The 22,330-nt window shown below is 42.4% G+C and overlaps 1 protein-coding gene across 1 annotated transcript; it reads left to right on the top strand.

Moving 5' to 3' along the window:
* Positions 1-7,922: 7,922 nt before the first annotated feature.
* On the top strand, positions 7,923-22,020 carry LOC130481451 (beta-Ala-His dipeptidase-like). The gene is made up of 11 exons (XM_056854095.1): positions 7,923-8,036; positions 10,483-10,629; positions 12,842-13,001; positions 13,821-13,909; positions 14,315-14,515; positions 15,731-15,815; positions 16,618-16,778; positions 18,137-18,301; positions 19,479-19,620; positions 20,336-20,483; positions 21,855-22,020. Exons 1-11 carry the CDS (start codon positions 7,938-7,940, stop codon positions 21,946-21,948), a joined length of 1,491 nt encoding a protein of 496 aa, XP_056710073.1. The 5' UTR covers positions 7,923-7,937; the 3' UTR covers positions 21,949-22,020.
* Positions 22,021-22,330: the final 310 nt, after the last annotated feature.

Here is a 22,330-nt window from a genome sequence, read left to right on the forward strand (position 1 = left end):
TCTTCCGTATGGGAATAGGAAAAATATTGGAGGCAGAGGACCTCCCTGAACAGATCACACCCTTAAGGAGGCGCTGAGCCAGAGCAATTCTATTTAAAAGAGTTGCGGTGTCACTGATCTTTTAGCTCAGAATTCCTTCACAAACATACATGACAAATTCCAAGTAATACTCCTCTAAAGAAGAGGTTTGCTGCCAATAAACTCTTCTATGGCTGCAGTTCTAAGCATGTTTGCTAAGGAGTAAGTGCCTCTGAACTTGATGGGACTTCATTCTGAGAGTGCAGTACCCAGTGACTCTCCTGGCTCAACTATCCCGAAGCACAGGTTGTTGCTTGATACTGTGAGCTGTTGCCCTGCTTCTACAGGATAAGTTCCAGTCAACATGGCTAGATCAAGCATCTAGTTTCTTGAAGCAAAGGGTGGAAGACATTGAACGCCAGACAGACCTTGGAAAATCACAATTTTTCCTAGTACCTGATAAATGTAGATACTTGGTCTCACCTGCAGCTTATTTTTATCATCTCGAGTCTATTAATTATAGGAAAGCCTTTACCCTTGCTAGATGCCAGGCCCTACCATCGGCTGTTTTAGAAGGGAAATATAAGAAGATCCCTAGATCAGAGAGGTTATGTCCGTGTGAAACGGGACATTGAAACCATCGAACATGCACTGATATGTTGCCCATTCTACCACGAAATTAGATCAAAGCTTATTTCCCCCCTACTTGGTAAATTCCCTGATGAGTCAGTTGAGCTTTTGGCAAAGAAGCTCCTATAATTAGGAGAAGATCCTCAGCTTACGCTCCAGACTGCCAAGTTCTGCGCTGTTGCTATTAAAATACGCAGAGCTTTATTAGAGAATGATTGCTAGAATATTTTACAATTTTATCAATTTTAATGTGATAATTTTAACCAGGGGTTGCTTTTATTGACCTTACACCTTTATATGTATGGAGAGTCTGTGATTCTGCGGTGCAAAACTATTGTGTTGGGAAATTTTGATGTGTTGGCACGTGATTGGCCAGTTGACCGTATTAATAAACTTGACTGTGAGCTGTTGTCTTAAGAGAAAGACCACATAATCCAAAGGGCAGAGGTACAGCTGGAGCATTCACACTGAGCCCTGTGGCTTGATGTTACCAACCTCAGAGCAACAGCCTTTGAACACTTCCTGTTCTTGCTTGGATGCCGAATGCTGACCAAGGTCATTTATGCATGGGAGTTTTACCTGAGGTTCGTTTCTCACTGGACCCACACTTACCTGTTGGGAATCTATGCACCAGCAGTCTCCAAGCTCAAATCAAGTACCACCCCTTTAAATACTGCTTTGTAATTGGCTTACTTGTAGTGCTTACTGTGAGAGAAAATTCTCCCCCCAATCCCAATTGCCACATAAAAAAGCATTTTAAAAACAACATAAAAAAACAATCTGAAAGGAGGTGGTGCAGGGGGAGAAATCCAAGCCTTGTTTTTTTTTTTTTTTTAAATCTTCTCAAACGAGCTCCCAGGAAGCAGGAAGTATTTCAGTCCCCGCCTCTAGACATGCTGCTTTGTAATTGGCTGTGAGCAAAACCAAGCTTGCGTGCCCCACACTTTGCCTTATGCATGGGGATTTCAACTGGGCTTTGCTCAGGGAGGATGGAAGAGTCAGGTTTACAGAGGAATGGGAAGACCCGAACATTGCGAAGCCTGGCTGCGAGGTCATCTCTAATGGACTGAAAACTCATGCATAACTCCAAGGAATAACCGAGTCAGACCGGGGCAAATGTGAGTGAAAGTACCCATGCAAGAACGACCAAAGACAAAGGTCAGGCCTCCCTGTTGCTCTTGTATTCCTCACGGACCAGACCCAAAGAATTGCTGTTGGAGACCAGTTATCGTCAGTGTGGGACCTATCTGGTGAGGTTCCACAGGGCGCAATCCTATCTCCCATGCTCTTGATGTGAAGCCCTTAAGCCAAATCATTTGTAGTTTTGTAGTTGGCTGTCATCAATATGCTGATGATGTGTGTGTTAAGTGCTGTCAAGTCGCTTCTGACTGATGGTGACCCTATGAATCAATGTCCTCCAAAATGTCCTATTCTTAAAAGCCTTGCTCAGGTCTTGCAAATGGAGGGCTGTGGCTTCCTTTATAGAGTCAATCCATCTCTTGTTGGGTCTTCCACTTTTCCTGCTGCCTTCAACTTTTCCTAGCATGATTGTCTTTTCCAGTGACTCTTGTCTTCTCATACTGTGACCAAAGTACGATGCAGATAATAAACAGCTATATATATCCTTATCCAAATCTGCTGCTGCTGCAGCAGAGGTCCCAAACCGCTGCCTGGTGGCTGTGGTAAAATGGCTAAGAGTGAATAAGTTGAAACTAAACCATGGAAAGATACACGTATTGCTGGTTAGAAGAGTGGAGGTCTTGAAGGACATTATGCTTCCCACTTTTGATGGGGTGGCTGACCCTTGCCAACTCAGTTAAGAGCCTTGGGGTTGTACTGGACCCAACATTATTGCTAGAGGGGCAAGCTAATGCAGTTGCAAAAAAAGGCTTTTTTCTAACTCAGCCTAGCTTGAAAAAATGGCCCCTTGCCTTGATGCAGCTGATCTGGCCGCCTGGATCCATGCCATGGTGACACTGAGATTGGACTGCTGTGATGCACTGTACATTGGTCTCCCCTAAAATCAATTCCGAAATTCCATTTGGTGCAGAATGCCGCAGTTTGGCTATTATTGGGAGCTAGAAGGAGCACACGTATCCGTTCTACAAGAAGTAGAAGAGTTGGTTTTTATATGCCAACTTTCTCTACCATTTAAGGGAGAATCAAACCAACCTTCCCTTCCCCTCCCTACAACAGAGGTAGGTGAGGTAGGTGGAGCTGAGTGTGACTTGCCCAAGGTCACCCAGCTGGCTTCATGTGAGGAGCGGGGAAACAAATCCAGTTCACCAGATTAGCGTCCGCCACTCATGTGGAGGAGTGGGGCATCAAACCCGGCTCTCCAGATTAAAGGCCACTCAACTGGCTGCCCATCAGCATCTACAACCCAAAGCATATTTCATTGTTTATTGAATGTCCCATCTTGTTGATTGCATTGACTCACTCTGTTTAATCCACCTTGAGTCCCAGTGAGAAAGGCTGACTGTCAATAATGTAAATAAACAAACAAACGTAAGTGTAAGTATTTATCACTTGCTTGTATTCCATTTCTTAATTTCATACATTTCCCCCCTCTGTATTGTCTAGAAATCCCCCCCCCAGTGAACAATTAGGAAGCACTTTCATGTATGCATGCATTTTCTTTTGTCAGCAGTCCCCCCATGGGTGTCATTCTGGAAGATCCCTGACCTCTGGTGTATATGGGGAGGCTCCCATTGGAAGGAAAAAGCTGAAAAGCCCCCATACCTGCAGCAGCCATGGCTTAGTGGCAGATCATCTGCTTGGCATACAGAAGATCCCAGGTTCAAGGTTCAGTCCCTGGCATCTCCAGTGAAAAAGATCGAGCAGTAGGGGATGTGAAAGACCTCTAACAGATCCTGGAGAACTGCTGCCATTTGAGTAGACAATACTGACTGATGCCCCGATGGTCTGATTCAGTATAAGGCATCTGTTCATAAAGGGAACACCAACTCCAGTGCTTTGGATCTTGACTACTGTGTATCATCCATTTATTTATTTGCTGCTTGGCTCTAGTCAAAGCATCAGCATGACAAATTGTAATTCTTTTAATAATTTTTTTTGACTGAGAAGGAAACTCCTTCCTCAGAGAATTTTTATTTTTAACTTGTATTGTTCTTGCTTTTAAAACATTGAAACTGCCTACACACTTGTTCTGAAACGAATAACATGTCACCATAATTTGAATGACTGTATTAAAAGATACAATATAGAATTGGAGAAACATGCCTGAGAACTGGAATCCAAAGTGAAAAGGCATTCTGCAAAAAAGAGAGGATTTCCAACTCTAATATTTAGCATGCATGAATGCATTCATTTAGATTTCTAGCCTACACTCTATGTAAAGATCCAGAGTGGTCTACAATAAAGCAAGTAGTAGAGCATCAGATCTTAAGAGTTAAACTGCAATCCTGTACAGATTTTCTTGGGTATAAGTTCCACTGAACTCAGTAGGACTTGCTTCCAAGGAATTCTGCATAGGATTGGGTTGCACATCCAGCAAGATTATACTCCAGTTGATATGCATCCCCACCTATCTGCCCTTTTCTACTCTGCTACGTTTAAAGCTTTCATTGGCTCTTTGAATTCATTCACTAATATGCTCCACTTATCGCTAGCTGCACAATTCCTCAGCTGTGTCCCCCTTACATACATTTTCCCACATCTCAGACAGTGAAGATGAACACATTTTGAGAGGCAGGTAGTTTACTGCATCCTCTAAAGTACCCATGGCATAACCTGCGAAGTGAGAGCAACTCTCTTGGTTTCCTTTCTTGCATAGGGCCAGCAGTGTCTGCGATCATATAAGTCTAAGTAATGCATGTCATATGTGAATCTCTGTTTCATGTCAGACTTCCATAATTACAGTATGAAGGTGACCTCTTGAGGCCACGATCTTTTTCAGTATAAACTTCAGAAGAATCCAGGTCAGTGAAAACCAGCTGAAGAATCCAGAATTTAGGAAATCAGAAGGTGGAGTCACTGAGTCTGCCAGAATTGTTGCAACATTTTCCTAGATAAACAAGCTGTGTTATATACGTTTGTAATCTATAGATCTGTAAAGCAAACTGTTGTGCAACTTGAAAAACTGTCTTATCTGATTTGGGAATTTCACGTGATGTAGTTTGTGGGAAATAGACAATATTTCATTTATCTCCCTAACGTCTCTGAATAAACTATCCCAGTTTATAATGTCTGCATTCTCTGTGCTATTCTCTTTGTGAGTGTTACTCTAGAAAAAGGAGATCCAGTACTGTGTGGAAAGGCCTGAAACCCAGGCTGTAAAAGAACCTACCTTTTTTCTGGCTACAAATACAGGGTTAGATCCAGCAGTAATATTCAACCGGTGGATGGGAGGGGTGATTTTCGCTGATTTCCCCCTCCCACTGCAGACTTCCCTTTCTCCTCTCATGTGGTCCCATGTCCCTGCCAGAGCAGTATTTTGGGGAGCACAGTGGGAAGTGAGGGGGAAGTCCTGTTCCACTCATAGAAGGGCTTAAATTAGCCAAAAATTACAATTGGATTCTATTCACTGCATGTATAAAATATGTACAGGTTGAGTATCCCTTATCCGGCCATCCGATATCTGGACTGATCCAAAAACAGGAACTTTTGAGATGGCATGCAGGCATTACTCACATAAGAACATAAACATAAGAAAGGCCATGCTGGATCAAACCAAGGTCCATCAAGTCCAGCAGTCTGTTCACACAGTGGCCAACCAGGTGCCTCTAGGAAGCCCACAAACAAGACGACTGCAGCAGCACCATCCTGCCTGTGTTCCAATGCACCTAATATAATAGGCATGCTCCTCTGATACTAGAGAGAATAGGTATGCATCATGACCAGTAGCCATTTTTACTAGTAGCCATGAATACCCCTCTCCTCCATGAACATGTCCACTTCCCTCTTAAAGCCTTCTAATTTGGCAGCCATCACCACATCCTGGAGCAAGGAGTTCCACAAATTAACTATATTGTGTGAAGAAATACTTCCTTTTATCTGTTTTGAATCTCTCACCTTCCAGCTTCCGCAGATGACCCGCATTCTAGTATTATGAGGGAGAAAAGCTTCTCCCTGTCCACTCTCTCCGCACCATGCATCGTTTATAGGCCTCTATCATGTCTCCCCTTAACAGCCCTCTTTCTAAGCTAAACAGCCCTAAGCGTTTTAAACGCTCCTCATAGGGCAGTTGATCTAGTCCCCTGATCATTTTGGTTTCTCTTTTCTGCACCTTCTCAAGCTCTGCAATATCCTTTTTTAGGTGTGGTGACCAGAACCGTACACAGTATTCCGATTGTGGTTTCACCATAGATTTGTACAAGGGCAGTATGATAGCAGCAGTTTTATTCTCTCAGCAATGGCATTGATGGTTCAATGTACACAAAATTATTTAAAATATTGTTTAAAATTACATTCAGGCTATGAGTATAAAGTATATATAAAACAAATGAATTTCGTGTTTAGACTTGGGTCCCATCCCCAAGATATCTCCTTATGTATATGCAAAAATTCCAAAATATTCCAAAATACGGAATGATCTGAAATATGGACCACTTCTGGTCCCAAGCAGTTCAGATAAGGAATACTCAACCTGTACTTCCTTAATCTTTTGGGTATTCCCCCCTAATTATTTATACAAGATGTCAAATTGCTCTCAGAGAAAATGCTGAAATCTATCCCGCTTTGATCCCATCTTTTTTCCTAGGAACTCAGGGTAGCATATGTGCTTCTTCCTCATTTTATCCTCACAACAGGTTAGATTGAGCAAGAGAGACTGATCCATGATCCCTAGAGGATACGGATTTGAAGCTTGGTCTTCCCAATCCTTGCATGATTCCATTATCACTAGACTACCTGACTGCAAGTTAGAAAATGCTGACTGAAGTGTCGAAGTGTAGCTTTAGTGCATTTTGTGCAAGCGACGCTCTCACCTTGTAAACTAAAGATGTGCCTGTGTAACAATCTGAATTGCAGAAGGCTTTCACGGTCAGAGTTCATTGGTTCTTGTAGGTTATCCGGGCTGTGTAACCGTGGTCTTGGTATTTTCTTTCCTGACGTTTCGCCCGCAGCTGTGGCAGGCATCTTCAGAGGAGTAACACTGTCCTTCAGTGTTACTCCTCTGAAGATGCCTGCCACAGCTGCGGGCGAAACGCCATGAAAGAAAATACCAAGACCACGGTTACACAGCCCGGATAACCTACCAAAACCAATCTGAATTGCGTTTGCTTATGTCAGGGGTCCTCAAACTTTTTAAACGGGGCCAGCTCACTGTCCCTCAAACACTGTTGGGGGCTGGCCCCCTCCCTGCCCAAACGGGAAGGCAGCCAGGCGCCCAGGCAAAGAAAAGTTAACTTACGGCAGGAGGACGTGCCGCCCCTCCCCCAGGTATATTCCTTGGAGGTCTCGCATCCAAATGCTAGCAAGGGTCAGGGCTGAGAGTGTGTGACTGGCCCAAGATCACCCAGCAAACTTCCATCATGCCATGATTGGGGATTTTAATGATCCTTAAAATAATCTACTGAATTTCATTCACTTGACTGAAATAAGAATCCTAGAAGAGGCGAGTAACTGTATTGAATGACATCTTTTTTGTTCCAAAATATTTACTTCTTTACATTGTCTTCCTGCGTTAAACTGCCTAATTTGCATTCTGCATATAAATATGAATATAAAAATAATAGAAACTGTTAACTCTTCTATATTGCCAAAAATTACAATCCTAGAAGTAAGAGTATACAAGTCTTCTGCAAATGGTTCTGCATGGGCATCTGCAGAAGCCAGTTACTGCCCAGTATATTTGTCTACTGCAAATACCCTTGAAATACACTGCATTCAAAACATGATTTGAAGTAGTCCTCTTTTCCTTTTGAAAGTGAAAAGGGAAGTACCATGAACAGGTTTTTATTTTTACAAGTTTTCACCTCTGTTTTTCTTGGCAGACCCTGCTGTTCGATGTTGTTTCACAACTAAATGGTCAGGAAAGATAGATGTCTGTGGAAAGAACACTGCACGTAATTTTGCACACAAAGTTTATCTAAATATTGCGAAACCTATTTGCCCGTTACGTTTTGTCTTCCTACAATGTGTATTGAAGTGATTCACGCATTTTACCTCTCTTCGGGCCCCTGTGTTTGCGTGATCTGCAGCAGTTGCTTTGTGGCTTGTAGGCGACAGGAAACTATGGCCAGGCCATATTGCATAAATACGACGATGCTCTCCAAAATGGTGAATGTAATCTTTATAATTTACAGATATTCCTTGCCTGTCTTATCATGCCGCTCCTCAATGTGAGCAAGGCCTCATCAAATCCTTCAGATGATGAGCAAAAGATTTTCCAGTACATCGATCATCATCAAGACACATTTGTTCAGGTAGGGGGGGAAATCATACAATGCATAGATTCTGCTGCCGCAGACAGATGGGGCGGGCCATCCCTAGTCACATCTACCTAGAAGCCTTACTATGTAGAGTAAGGAATGTGCATAGGAGTGCAGCAGCAGCTTGAACCACAGCACATATGATACTAGAACCTGGGCTAGTCCTGGCAGTTCGGCTTCTTGCCCAGCATCTTGTCCCAGGATCAGTGTAGGTGATAGAGGGGTGTTGCTGGAGTGGTTTCCAGCTCACCTTTTTGGCTGTTCCATACAGCAACACTTTCGTTCAGAAGCAGGGTTGCCAACCTCCAGGTGGTCGCTGGAGATCTCCTGCTATTACAACAGATCTCCAGGCGAAAATGATCAGTTTACCTGGAGAAAATGGCTCCTTTGGAAGCTGGGCTCTATGGTATTATTATATTCCATTATATATAAGTCCCTCCCCTTCCCAAACCCTGCCTTTCTCTGGCTCCATAACCAAAATCTCCACCACCAAAATTTCCCCCAAAACCCAAACCTGGCAACCCTACTCAGAAGCCCTGTTGTTATTGTGGCCACTAATGCAGTGCATGAACACATGAAGCTGCCTTATACTGAATCAGACCCTTGGTCCATCAAAGTCAGTATGGTCTACTCAGACCATAAGTGGCTCTCCAGGGTCTCAGGCAGAGGTCTTTCACATCACCTACTTGCCTAGTCCCTTTAACTGGAGATGCCGGGGATTGAACTTGGGACCTTCTGCATGCCAAGCAGATGCTCTGCTACTGAGCCACAGCCCCTCCCCAAAAACAAATAGAAGTCTTGTGGGTCTCTAAAGGCTACCAAGATTTTATTCCAGCATAAACGTTCATCGACTGATCAATGTGCAATCTGACCAAGTCCATAAAAGGTTATGTGGAATAAAGGTAGCCTTGAAGGCCACCATTGAGCCACAGCCCCTCCCCATCATCTGGAACATCAGCAACAGGACTTCCAGAAAGCATCTTATGGCTCTGCTGTGGTGGTGGTTAGGAGGGTAACAGTTCCTTTCAAGGGAGGTTAGGAGGGGAACACAAGCAAAATATATAGGGTGGCCTGCAAGAACTTGCAGGGGGGCACCTCCCTTTGCCCTGTATCCCAGTCCCAACACTATTTCCTCTTTCCCTCCTCCTAACAACTCACCCGTTCCCCATTTCCTTCTCTCTTTCCTACCTACCAACCAACCTAAAGGTAAAAGGTAAAGGTCCCCTGTGCAAGCACCGGGTCACTCCTGACCCATGGGGTGACGTCACATCCCAACGTTTACTAGGCAGACTTTGTTTATGGGGTGGTTTGCCAGTGCCTTCCCCAGTCATCTTCCCTTTACCCCCAGCAAGCTGGGTACTCCTTTTACCTACCTCGGAAGGATGGAAGGCTTGAGCCGGCTACCGGACACCAACTTCCGTTGGGATCAAACTCAGGTCGTGAGCAGAGCTTGGGACTGCAGTACTGCAGCTTACCACTCTGCTCCAAAGGGCTCTTACTAACCAACCTACCTACCTTTTATTAGCCCTCCCATCTTCAGCTATATTTATTTTTTATTTATTGTCTTTAGACCCTGTCTTTGTCTACAATGGGGACCCAAAGCAGCTTACATAATTCTCCTCTAGGGTTGCCAACCTTCAGGTGGGGCCTGATGATCTCTTGGAATTACAACTGATCTCCAGACTATTGAGATCAGGTCCCCTAGAGAAAAATGGCTGCTTTGGAGGGTAGATTTTATGGCATCATATTCTGGTGAGGTCCCTCCCCAAACCCTGCCTTCCCCATGCTGCACCCCCAAATCTTCAGGGATTTCCCAACTGGGATCTGACAACTCTACAAATCTCTCCTCCATTATTCGTCACAACAACCCTGTGAGGTAATTTAGGCTGAGTGTGTGACTGGTCCATGGTCACCCAGTGAGCTTCCACATTAGAGTGGAGATTTGAACCTGAGCTTCCCAGATCCTAGCCTAAAACACTAACCACTACACCACAGTGGCTTTTATAAGGTGTGCAGCAGCAAGCAGCCAGCCTTGGATAAGTCATGAAGAACCATATGGTACCAAGTTGCCTGGTGGTTGCTGCCAGGCCTTGTCCCGATGAGTCTTCCCTCAGTGTCTGAAAAACCCCTTAAAAAGGCTCTGACTCCTTCCAGAACCTTTTACTGACAGAAACCAAAGCTTGAGGGCTGGCAATACTGTTTAACACCCCCCAAAAAACTTCTTCTTTTTAAAAAAGATTTTAGATATTTCTGTAAACCTGGGGCTTTTTCAGGTTTGTAGAAAGATCTGTCTTGTCTGTCCCTGGCTCCAGTCCCTGGATTTAAGTATCCACATATTTGACCCTGTTGAGAATCAGATATACTGATGATAGACAAACTGTTACTAAATATTTATATGACAATTCATGGGTCTATTTAGTATTGCTGCCTTTTATTTCAGAATCTGTCAAAATGGGTGGCTGTGGAGAGTGATTCTATACAACCACACTTAAGAGAAAATATAACTGAAATGGTAAAGATAGCAGCAGACAACCTCCGGGCTTTAGGAGCTACTGTGGAGTTGAGGAATGTGAGCGCTCAAGATGAGGTACCTGGTTATTATTTGTTTATTTTTATGAACCAAACTTTACAAAGTTGTACCATAGGTGTGTCTCTGGTTTCTTCCAATTTCCCCTCAGCAGCAACCTTCCATGTTGTATTGTGCCAGAGGATCCCCTGACTCTTTGGAAATAGAAGGGCTACTGTGGGAAGAGTGGCTGGGAGAGCTGTGTTGCAGAAGCAAAATTTCATTGGTGGAACATTGGATCCAAACTCTAGTTTTTGAAGTTTTATTCCTGCCTGTTAACTGCTATGGTAATCTGTTTGATACCTAAGTACTTTGTTAGGACTGGAGAGGATTACCTCTTTCCAACAGATATATGTCTTGATGCTGAGCAAGATAACTGACTCTCCCCATATAAATCCTCTTTTGCGCAATGGAAAGGTGTGGTCTTGGGTTTTCATCACCTTCCTCTGCTTCAGCTGCACAAAGGATGTTAGTAGTGAAGATAATATATCAAGCCTGAAGCTAAAATGACTAAACTGAGGCTTTCATACTTTGGTCACATTATGCGAAGACAAGAGTCACTGGAAAAGACAATCATGCTAGGAAAAGTTGAAGGCAGCAGGAAAAGAGGAAGACCCAGCAAGAGATGGGTTGATTCTTTAAAGGAAGCCATAGCCCTCAATTTGTAAGACCTGAGCAAGACAGTTAAAGATAGGACGTTTTGAAGGACATGATTCATAGGTTCACCATGAGTCGAAAGCGACTTGACAGCACTTAACACACACACAGTGAATATAATGTATATTAGGAAGGCTTAGGCTGCATTAATGCATTATAATAGGCCATTGTTTGATTAAGTGGTTGTCTGTGCAACAAACTCTGGTTAATCTACCAGATGTAGATAGCAAATCTCAGTTTGTGCATGTTATTGTTTTTACTTGTAAACTACCTCTAACAGATCTCAGGAGAAGTGGCATATGAAGTCTCTGAACAAATAAATCCTGTTTGTCTGCTTCTTGCCCAGGCCTGGTGTTGTTAATCATCTTCACTGAACATCTCTTAAGGTTACTACTCAGCGGAAGGCCAACCACAAACCTCTTCCCTGCACTGCCGTCTCTGTTGTCAGGCAACCACAAGTGGTACTGCTACTCAGCAAACTGTGGTTTTTTAATTCAGACATTATAAATTAACCACAATTAGTATGTACTATTAACAAACCAACTAAAAATCCTTGTAGAAAACCCTAGATTGGTGCCAACCTAGGGCTGCCAACTTCCAAGTGAGAACTGGAGATCTCCTGGCATTACAACTGATCTCCAGAACGATAGAGATCAGTTTCCCTGGAGAAAATGGCTGCTTTGGAGGGTGGCTTGTATGACATTATACCCTCCTGAGGTCCCTCCCCACCCCAAACTCTGCTGTCCCCAGGTTCCACCCCCAAATCTCCAGGAATTTCCCAATTTGGAGATGGCAACCCTATGCCAACCAATAATCTCTGGTTGGTTTGTATTCTCTGTATTTAAGTTCCCATTTCCTGGTGACGCTCCCCATCCCTCATTCTCACTCATTGGAGCGGCAAGAGAAATTGGAGGTGCTGCATGAGATGTCACTTCCTGTTTTGGAACAGGACTGTATATAGGCACTGCAATCACTGTAATTGTGAATGGTGTTAGCCTTATGCGTAGCTCTTGCAAGGAGATACCAGCTCCTTCAAATGTGAGAGAGCTTGGTGAATACTGCTTGACTGCAAACCCATGGATCTCACACAATCCCTGGGCACAGATGGGTAGCCACCAGAACCATGAAACAGACCATGATTTAAGATTTTGGAAAGTAAATTCCTTTCTGTCTGTTTCTCAGAATTGTTCATACAGCTGTTTCTGTTCATTCTGTTTCTCAGAATTGTTCATCCTAACTCAGAACTATCATTAGATAGATGAGACACCCCCATCAGGTGGAAGATTGTGGGATATCATTAAGGGATAACAAATAGTCAGTTCTTTGATTATTGATTATATTTTACCACCATGGGCCACCATTTGAATTTTCTTCCTCAGGCATTTAAGTATGCTGGGATATCTGGATGAATTTTTTCAAAAAAAATGTATCGACAATAGAAAAATCTGGCTTTTTTATGTCTTTAGAAGTGGGTATCTTCCAGTAGGCATGTCCTTTCAAGAAAGGAGCTTATGGAAGTCCCAATTCATGTAAGGTTTTCAATTTCCTTTGACATTGTCTCAATATCTTCCTACAGCCTTATGGCCAGAACCTTTCATTACCTCCTGTTATTCTAGCAGAGCTTGGGAATGATGCAAACAAACCCACTGTGTGTTTTTATGGACATTTGGATGTGATGCCTGCCAAAAAGGAAGATGGATGGAAAACAGATCCCTACGTATTGACTGAAATGGATGGTTTGTATGCCATCACTGGTTTTGACATCATGCTTTCGAAGTAGATATTTTCAATGTTTTGCTTAACTTCATAACGTGGAAAAAAGGCTTCCTCAAAATGCTGCTCCTGGCTATTCTCATAAAATACCCATGGGCGGGCGGAAGCAGTGGGATGAGACTTGAGGAGTTTCATTGCTGTTTTCTGTAGCTGTGATAGAAATAACCCATTTAGGGACCCAGTCCAACCAAAATTAGTCATTCTTGTATCATCATTGAACTTATCTGTTACGTATTTTAGTTGGATCGGAACCGTGCATGGTGCTCATTCACACTGGATGTCTTTCATTACAGTCTGTGTGGAAGCAGAAAATGGGACAAATTAAAGTTCTGTAGCAGACAATGTTGCCACAGCCTTCAATTTGCAAGATCTGAGCAAGGCTGTCAAAGATAGGACATTTTGGAGGACTTTGATTCATAGGGTCGCCATGAGTCGGAAGCGATTTGACGGCACTTAACACACACACACAGCAGACAGTGTTATCCTGTTTATTGAGTTTAGAAAGGCATAGTAATGCGAGCAGCCTTTTAAGATGGTACAGCAAGTATTTAAAATGAAGCTTCTAATGTGTGGAAATACTACCTCACACCCACAAGGTGTTTTAAGATTCCATGTCGACTTCGGTACTCTCATACAAGATATAACAATGAAACTTGGGTTTCCTGAGGCAAAAGACTATTGTTTTAGTCCGCTGAAAACATCCCCAAGCATTATGTAAAGTTATTCTACCTTCTAGCACTGTGAAAAGTCCCAAAGCTTAATGTCAGTTTCTTTATCTTAAGGAAAACTTTATGGGCGTGGAACAACAGATAACAAGGGGCCTGTCTTAGCCTGGATAAATGCAGTGGGGACTTTCAAAGCACTGAACATGGTAGGTAAAATGTGTATTTGTAGAAACTGATTTTTTAAATGTCTTGTGACATTATGTGGAAGTGACTACTACTCTACTGTGATGTCAGTCACTAAAGTAAGACAGACTTGCCCTTATATATTTGTAAGTTTGAGCATTTGTATACAATGAGTATAATAGTACTATTAATGAGATGGAGCATTGGTTTGAGTCAGTTTAAGCAACTCTTTACATTTTGTGTCTAAAATACTGTTTTCATTGAAGCTACATCAGTATGTGGTCTTCTGAGTTCAACCAAGTTCTTCATGAAGGTGCAAATTATGGATCTACTTTGGGCTGGTTATAAGCATAGAGAAACTATCTGTACACTATAATAGAACTTGTATTACTGGCAGTAGATTTAACCTGACATTGTTTCTTTCTTAGACTTTGCCAGTAAATGTCAAGTTTCTTCTTGAAGGCATGGAAGAAGCAGGATCCCTTGGGCTAGAAAAGTTACTTAAAGAAGAAAACAATAGATTTTTTTCTAACGTTACGTATATTGTGATTTCGGATAATATTTGGCTCAGCAACAAAAAGCCAGCTCTAACGTATGGAACTCGGGGAAATGCTGGCTTCTTTGTGGAGGTAAAGGAATGAAGCAGAAGACATTTGACAGAAATATTCTAAGCATGGTTCTTGTAGCTTTTCTGTTAAGGTGAAGGGATAATACTTCTAGAGCCTTTGTAATTCCATCTCTCCCATGTATCCTCCTGTTAATTGAGTCTGCCTATCCCAATACACTCAATAATTTCAGTGCTGATAACACTTTAACATTCTGGGTGCTTCCACACCAGGGTGATTTTTTTGTGGTTGTTTGGTTGCTGATGCGATTCTGTGTGAAATTGCCCTTGCAATGAAGATTTCACACAGCCCAGGGTAATCCATTTTTCTCCATTATTAACTATGGTTGGGGTTTTTTTTTCCTTTCACACCTGATGGGCATTGAAATCCCCTCTGCTCTGTTCTCATGTGACCCTCAGGATTGTCCACCCACCCTGTTTGTTTGAGGAGCATGGGTAATGCTGCATAGAAATAATGCAATATCTTATTATTATTATTTTTTTAAAAAAACATATTTGCAGTGACATCTATTATGACCTCCTCCCTAAAAGGCAGGGTGAGCTGTGAGTGCTTCTCTTCTGTGTTTTTTAAACCCTTGAGCATGGATAACACTGGATAGGAATAAAGCAATGCCTTTACAACCTAAAAAACCCCCTCCTTGAACAATCCCCTCCCCTCTGTCTAAAAGGCAGTCAGTTCCACTATTCAGTTTGTTAATTTCTGCAGGGGTACAGTCCAGATCACATGGAAGAATAATTGAATAGCACTCAGTTGTTTCCTCTTTGGACACAAGAGACTGCTCTTGCCTATAGTGTCTTGCCCAGGAAACATCAGGGTTTTTGCATATTTAAAATAAAGCAGATTTTGTGTGTGTGGAAGGAATGGGCTGTTAATGGTCTATGCATAAATGGAGGATGACATCACATAGAAACAAGGAAAAATGCACCAGTTGGGTGGCTGAAACACAGGAAATCCTTGGTGTGGAAGCAGTCTCTGTAAGCTTAATTATTGGATTGGATTCAGCCAGCTTTTTTACTCAATCTCATCCATTTCCCCTCCTTACCTGAGCAATAAGCCTCTGAATACTGCTGCTTGGAGGCATCATTAGGGAAAGACCTTGAACTCTATGCCCTGTTGTTGGACCTCCAGAGGAGACAAGATGCTGGACTAGATGGACTACTGGTCTGATCCAGCAGGGCTCTTCTTGTATTCTTACTATGCTGCCTTTCTTTCACTCAGGTAGAATGCTGTAAAAAAGATCTTCATTCAGGATCCTATGGGGGCATAATCCATGAAGCAATGTCTGATTTGGTAGCTCTTCTTGGTAATTGTATTCATTTGTCTAAATGATATTTTGTTAGTAATGGAGTTTACCTCCAAGTAGACCTGCTTAGGATTGGTCTCTAAGATGCTAAGTTTAGTTTTGATAAGCAAGGTTAGAACATGTAAGGGAGGGCATAGATCTTGAGAGGCATCTGTGTAGCTGGGAAGTATTTCTGGTTGTTACGTAATGAAGAAAACAACCCATTGGTGGATACAAATTCATAGACTGCACATAATTAGTATAATAAAATTAAGAACCTGACAAAAGTTAGAAAGGGAGGGTCAGGAGAGCAAATAGGATCAAGAGCATTGCAAAATGTTCACTTAGATATTTTGTACTGTTAAGGGACCTGATATAGTTAGTGTTTCACAAACAGGTGCTAAGTAGAGTGTTAAAACAATGATAGTAAAATGATAATCGGTACATGACATAATTAGTTGCAAACTGGTACAAATCACATGATATTAACTATATGTGCCAGTTTTATTTATATATGCTTTTAAACAATCGGTTTTCCTTGCATTTGTTTGTCATGCAATGTGGAACCTGCACTAACTTGAATGTATGTTTTAAGATAGACCTCTTCCTGTTTCTGTCCACATCACATGTTGGACAAATGGCACGCGAGTCACTCTTGCACTGATTTCTTAATACCAATTGTAAAAACATCCCTAAGTCCTTTTCGTATTTTGCGAAATGGGTCAGCAGGAACCTGGAGTAAATCTCATATGACTGGAAATGAGCACGATACAGCAGCAATTGTGTGTATGTGTATGACTTAGTAATTGTGTCTGTTCCATAGACAGTCTTGTGGATTCATCAGGTCGCATTCTGATCCCTGGAATGTATGAAGATGTTGCTAATGTTACAGACGAGGAGATGAAGCTGTATGCACCAATAGATTATAATTTTGATGAACACAAAGCTAATATTGGAGTAAAGCAATTCCTTTATAAAACCAAGGTACAATATTTTCAGTGAGTAGTGTAAAACAGAAGAATGAGTAGAAAACAAACTGTTACTTCATGTGTTCTTTATTAAGGGTTTTGTGCCCCCTCTTCCTGTTACAGGGACTTGTGCTAAAGCAGTCCTGTTTAGAGGCAGCTAAAATTCTTCCTTGCACAGGAAAGTACAGGATGGCATGGGACTTTCTTCTTTTCCCAAGATACTCAAGCATGGCACAGGGAAGAGGGTCTGCTCCTAAAAAACGATGACGTGTGCAGGAGCGTGGAGCTAAATGTGGCCGCCTCTCATTCCTCACTTGCTGTGCTTTTGTGCTTGGAGCATTTTTCTCTATCCGGTTCCTTTATTAGAAGTTTACTTGGCTGGAAAAAAAATGTTTCAAGCACCAGAGAAGAATAGGTATAGGAGTGGGTGCAGTCTAGCCCCCCATATATATGCATACTGGCTTTCTTTTAAAATAGACACTTGCATTTTCTTTACACATGAATGGTAAGTTGCCTGTCTAGCTGAGCTAATGCTGGTGTGTGCGTGTGTGTGTGTATGTTTTCCAGTGGTGAATTACTTTTACAGGAAATTAGAGATTCAAGAAAAATCGTAGATCCTGAATCAATCGTCAGCTCTCTCAGATTTCTGTGCACAGCTTTTACACTTTCTGTCAATTGAGACAATGGTCATTTATGCATGGGTACTTCTACTCACTTTCACCCCTGGTCTGTCTCAGTTGTTCCTTGGAGTTATGCATGAGTTTTCCGTGCATTAGAGATGACCTTGCTGCCAGCACTACAAAGTAAGCCAGTTACAAAGCAGCATTTAAAGGGGTGGGGACTTGATTCGAGCTTGAAGACTGCTTTGCCTTATGAATGGAGATTTCACTCCTTATGAATGGAGATTTCACTGGGGAGATGGAAGAATCAGGTTAACAGAGGAAGGGGAAGTCCTGGGATTTGCGAGGGCGGGCAGCGAAGCCATCTCTAATGGACAGAAAACGCATGCATAACTCCAAAGAACAACCAAGACTGACTGGGGTCGAATGTGAGTGAAAGTACCCATGCATAAACGACCTTTGTAACCTCTGACATGGAACCTTTCACCGGCTGTGATTAGGCGTGTAAGTTCCTGATGCGAGGATTGGTCTACTCCCATCACTCCAGCACACGGGAGCCGCTCCTGTTTAAAGGTTCCTGTTTAAAGGTTCCCTGAATGTTGCCGTACGGTGTGGTTCCCTCACCAAGGCATTTCCTAGAGAAGGAGTCCCATTGAACTCAATGGGTCTTGCTTCTGATTCTACATGCTTAGGATTGCACTGCAAGTGAACTACGAGTGGCTAAAACCTATCTTTATTTTGTTATGTCTCTAAGGATGAAATACTCTTAAACATGTGGCGTAACCCATCTCTCTCTATTCATGGGATAGAAGGAGCTTTTTCTGAATCTGGACTCAAAACAGTCATACCTTCAAAAGTAATAGGAAAATTTTCAATCCGACAAGTTCCTAATATGAACCTCTCTACTGTGGAACGTCAGGTAATGCCAGTTAAATAAATATTTTATGGATTGTTATTCAGTCTGTTTGCAAATGAGTTAACCTGGACACAGTTTTCAATGCTAAGGCTCTATACTAGTGGAAAGGGTACTTTTATCCATTCAGAGAATAATAAATCACACTTATCTGGTAGAGGGAAAGGCTTCCAGCTGCCTAAACAGATTGCAGTCCATCTTCTGTGGCAGAAGTGAAAGCTGTTAGTTTCTCTGGGACTCAGACCTGCATGGTGTAGTGGTTAAGGTGTCAGCCTGGGATCTGGGAAACCCAGGTTCGAATCCCTACTCTGCTAGGGAAACTTGCTGGGTGACCTTGGGCCGGTCACACACTCTCCGCCTCAACCCTGGCAAGTATTTGGATGAGAGACCTCCAAGGAATACCAGGGGCGTGATGCGGAGGCAGGCAATGGCAAACCACCCCTGAATGTCTCTTGCTTTGAAAACCCTATGGGGGTCACCATAGGTCAGCTGTAACTTGAGGGCACTTTACACCCACAAAACCTCACTGGCAGGCAAGCTGTGACTGCAAAGAGATTCTGGGATGTAACGAAGCTAAGGGACAGGGAGCCCAGAGATAGCTTGAGGAAACTAAAGAATCAGTCTGGTATAATAGCTAGAGGGTCAACTAAGGTTGGAGAGTCTTTGGTTCAAATCCCCACTCAGTCACAAAGCTCACTGAGTGACCTTGGTTTGTAAGCCGGTTTGATTCTCCCTTAAGTAGTAGAGGAAGTTGGCATTTAAAAACCTACTCCTCCTCTTCCTCTTCCTCCTCTTCTTCTTCTTCACCTTCACCTTAAGTCAAAGTGCCTTCTTGCCTCTGTTTCCTATCTCCTCTGCCATTTTCCTCAATCCACCAACATTTCCTTCTGGCATTTCTCACTCGGCATCCTTCCTTCAGCCTTCTTGCCTCTAGGCTCTCAGCTTCCTAGTGTGCCTGCATCCTGAGACCTCTTCAGCCTGCAAGTCTTCAGCCTGCAAGATCTTGCTCCCAGCCAAACTGACATATCTTCTTCTTTTCCTGAAGCTGGATTGCAAACCCCATGATGCTGAATAGCCCACATTTCCATACAGGTTTAGCCAATCAGTAGAAGTTTAACTTCTACAAAGGTAATACAATCTAGATAATATAATCATCTTACTAATCTTTTTTTTTATTTTTTAGGTGAAAGAGTATTTAAATAGTATATTTTCTAAAAGGAACAGCCCAAACAAATTGACTGTGTCTATGCAGGTGGGTGCAATGCCCTGGATTGCTGATATTAAGGACCCGCAGTACGAAGCAGCTAGAAGAGCGATCAGAACAGGTTTGGAGAATTTTTTTTGCATGCAAAAATATTTCTTATTTAAAACTTTTTAGACAAGTACATTTTTTTCCACTTTTTTCTTAGCTAGGTTTTGGCATATTTCTGCAAGACTATGATCCTAACGTTATGGTTGTAACTAACGGTAATTTGTGCCATGTTACCAGATGGTTGTCAAATGGTTTCCTAGATTTTTATGTAGGCTTACTTTGCTTGAATTTGAATGCTTAATGGGATTAACTCTTATTTTACTGTTTTGGTGTTGACACGGCTTTATACATGCATAGTCCATAAGTAACTTTCACAGGAGTTTCATAAGGATTTTATGCTGTAGCACAGGAAAGAAAAGCTGCTCTTTTCAGTCTGGTGCCCTTTCCTTTTTGCTTGCATTAGAAAGCTTGTTAGATCTCATCCTTAGCTTGCTGAACTTGTGATTGGATAAAAGCCAGTCATATGACTTAGCCGAAACTTGAATAGAAGGATGTTACCAATTTTTGTGGCATATGTCCTGCTTCAGAATTAATTGCATTAAGAATTGTAACAAGGAAAATACAACCTCTCCATGTGACTGGCTGGAGTATTTGTGTTTATGGGTATGCTGTTATGTGTGTTATGTCTGTGTGCATGCGAGAATGTGCATTATGCTCCATCACCAGCCAGCTGCAGAATACAGTTTCATTGTGTTCAAACAATGGACATTTTTGCATGTCCATTTCAGTGTTTCAGCAAGATCCTGATATGATCCGGGATGGATCAACAATTCCAGTTGCCAAGATGTTTGAGGATATAACGAAGAAGAGTATAATGATGTTTCCAATTGGAGCAGCAGATGACGGAGAGCACTCTCAGAATGAGAAAATAAACAGGTTTATCTATTAGACTTTCCCCATTTGTGTTATAGGAAACAAGGGGTTCTCATGATCTCATCATTTACATTGCCTGAAAACTGTGGGGATGGGTGGGCAAGCTTTTCTGTTGCAGTGAAGATATTAGTGGTGTAGTGGTTAGAAGCGGTGGTTTGGAGCGGTGGACTCTGATCTGGAGAACTGGGTTTGATGCCCCACTCCTCCACACAAGCGGCGGAGGCTAATCTGGTGAACTGGATTTGTTTCCCCCACTCCTACACACGAAGCCAGATGGTTGACCTTGGGCTAGTCACAGCTCTGTTAGAGCTCTCTCAGCCTCACCTACCTCACAGGGTGTCTGCTGTGGGGAGGGGAAGGGAAGGTGATTGTAAGCTGGTTTGAGTCTCCCTTAAGTGGTAGAGAAAGTCTGTATATAAAAACCAACTAGTCTTCTTGTGCTGTGTATTTACACCCTCCGCTGAAGTCAACGGGCTCAGAATGGTGTAATTCTGCTTAGGATTGCTTTGTACATTTAATAAATATTGCAAATTAACTAAGTTATAAATAATGGGTTGGATCCATCCAGTTTTTCCACTGCTAAAGAAGAGAGGAAGGGGTCCCCTTTGACCATCCAAAAGGAATCATGGACAAAATCATGGCTACAATAAGAAGGGGAATTGACCAACATAAAGCAAAAAAAGCTGGCTGCATCCAACCCAGTTCATTTTATGTCACTACAGCAGTGAAACAAGTTTGATAAATAAATGAGCACTGCATATATTTCTATTTCCCCCAAATTTCCATTTTTCTGGGGGTGGGGAGGACACCCTGTAAAATGTTATGTGTGTCCCCCCATGGTTTCACAATTTCTGAAAACCTTTATAACTCTTTCCCTCTCTATATATTGCGTTTATTATGACACAACACATATGCTAGTGTTGTAACTCCCTATAGTATTAGACTAGCCATCTAGGTTCCATGATATGGTGTGTGTGTGTGTGTGTGGGTAAAGTGCCTTCAAGTCGCAGCCGACTTAGGGCGACCCCTTTTGGGTTTTTCATGGCAAGAGACTAACAGAGGTGGTTTGCCAGTTCCTTCCTCTGCATAGCAACCCTGGTATTCCTTGGTGGTCTCCCATCCAAATACTAACCAGGGCTGACCCTGCTTAGCTTCTGAGATCTGACGAGATCAGGCTAGCATGGGCCATCCAGGTCAGGGCTCCATGATACGTTACTGTTCCTGAAAAAAAATTCATATATTTAAAGTTCTGCATACATTCAGCTTCTATTTAAGCTCCCACGAGTTCAGCATCTTTGGCACTGCTCAAAGCAATATGGAATCTTTACCTTTCAGACTGTTTGATACCTTCTTCTTTTTTTTGTTCCCAATCAGGCTCAATTACATCAATGGAACAAAAGTATTTGCCTCCTTCTTACTGGAGATCTCAAAGCTTCATGGTGCCTCCAACCTGATGACTGCAACTTGATACAAAGTTGGTAAAACGGCTGGGCATCATTTGTGCGATGTTGCTTTGTCGTCACAATCCTTGGGTCTAGTGTGACCCACTATGAAAATCTTTTGCCTTCCTCTTTAACTTTTGTGAATTTAATGTTCAAGGCTGGGCAAAGCTGTCGTGCATCAGCAAGTCATGGGACTACCATTTCCCCTGTCTATTCTGCTATTGTACCCCTTAATACACCAAATACCCCATAAAGTTGTAACTGTAATATTACTGGTTTCTGTCCTTTGTAAACCCTTTAAAATGTAGCGCACAAAAATAATGAATTTCTCCCTGGCACTACTACATAATAAAGCAATGATATTCAGCTTCCTCAAGATTCTGTTGCGTGCTATGGGTGAAAAGTGCA

Source organism: Euleptes europaea, chromosome 8 (genome assembly GCF_029931775.1).
Source record: "Euleptes europaea isolate rEulEur1 chromosome 8, rEulEur1.hap1, whole genome shotgun sequence".
NCBI classification, from domain to species: Eukaryota; Metazoa; Chordata; class Lepidosauria; order Squamata; family Sphaerodactylidae; genus Euleptes; species Euleptes europaea.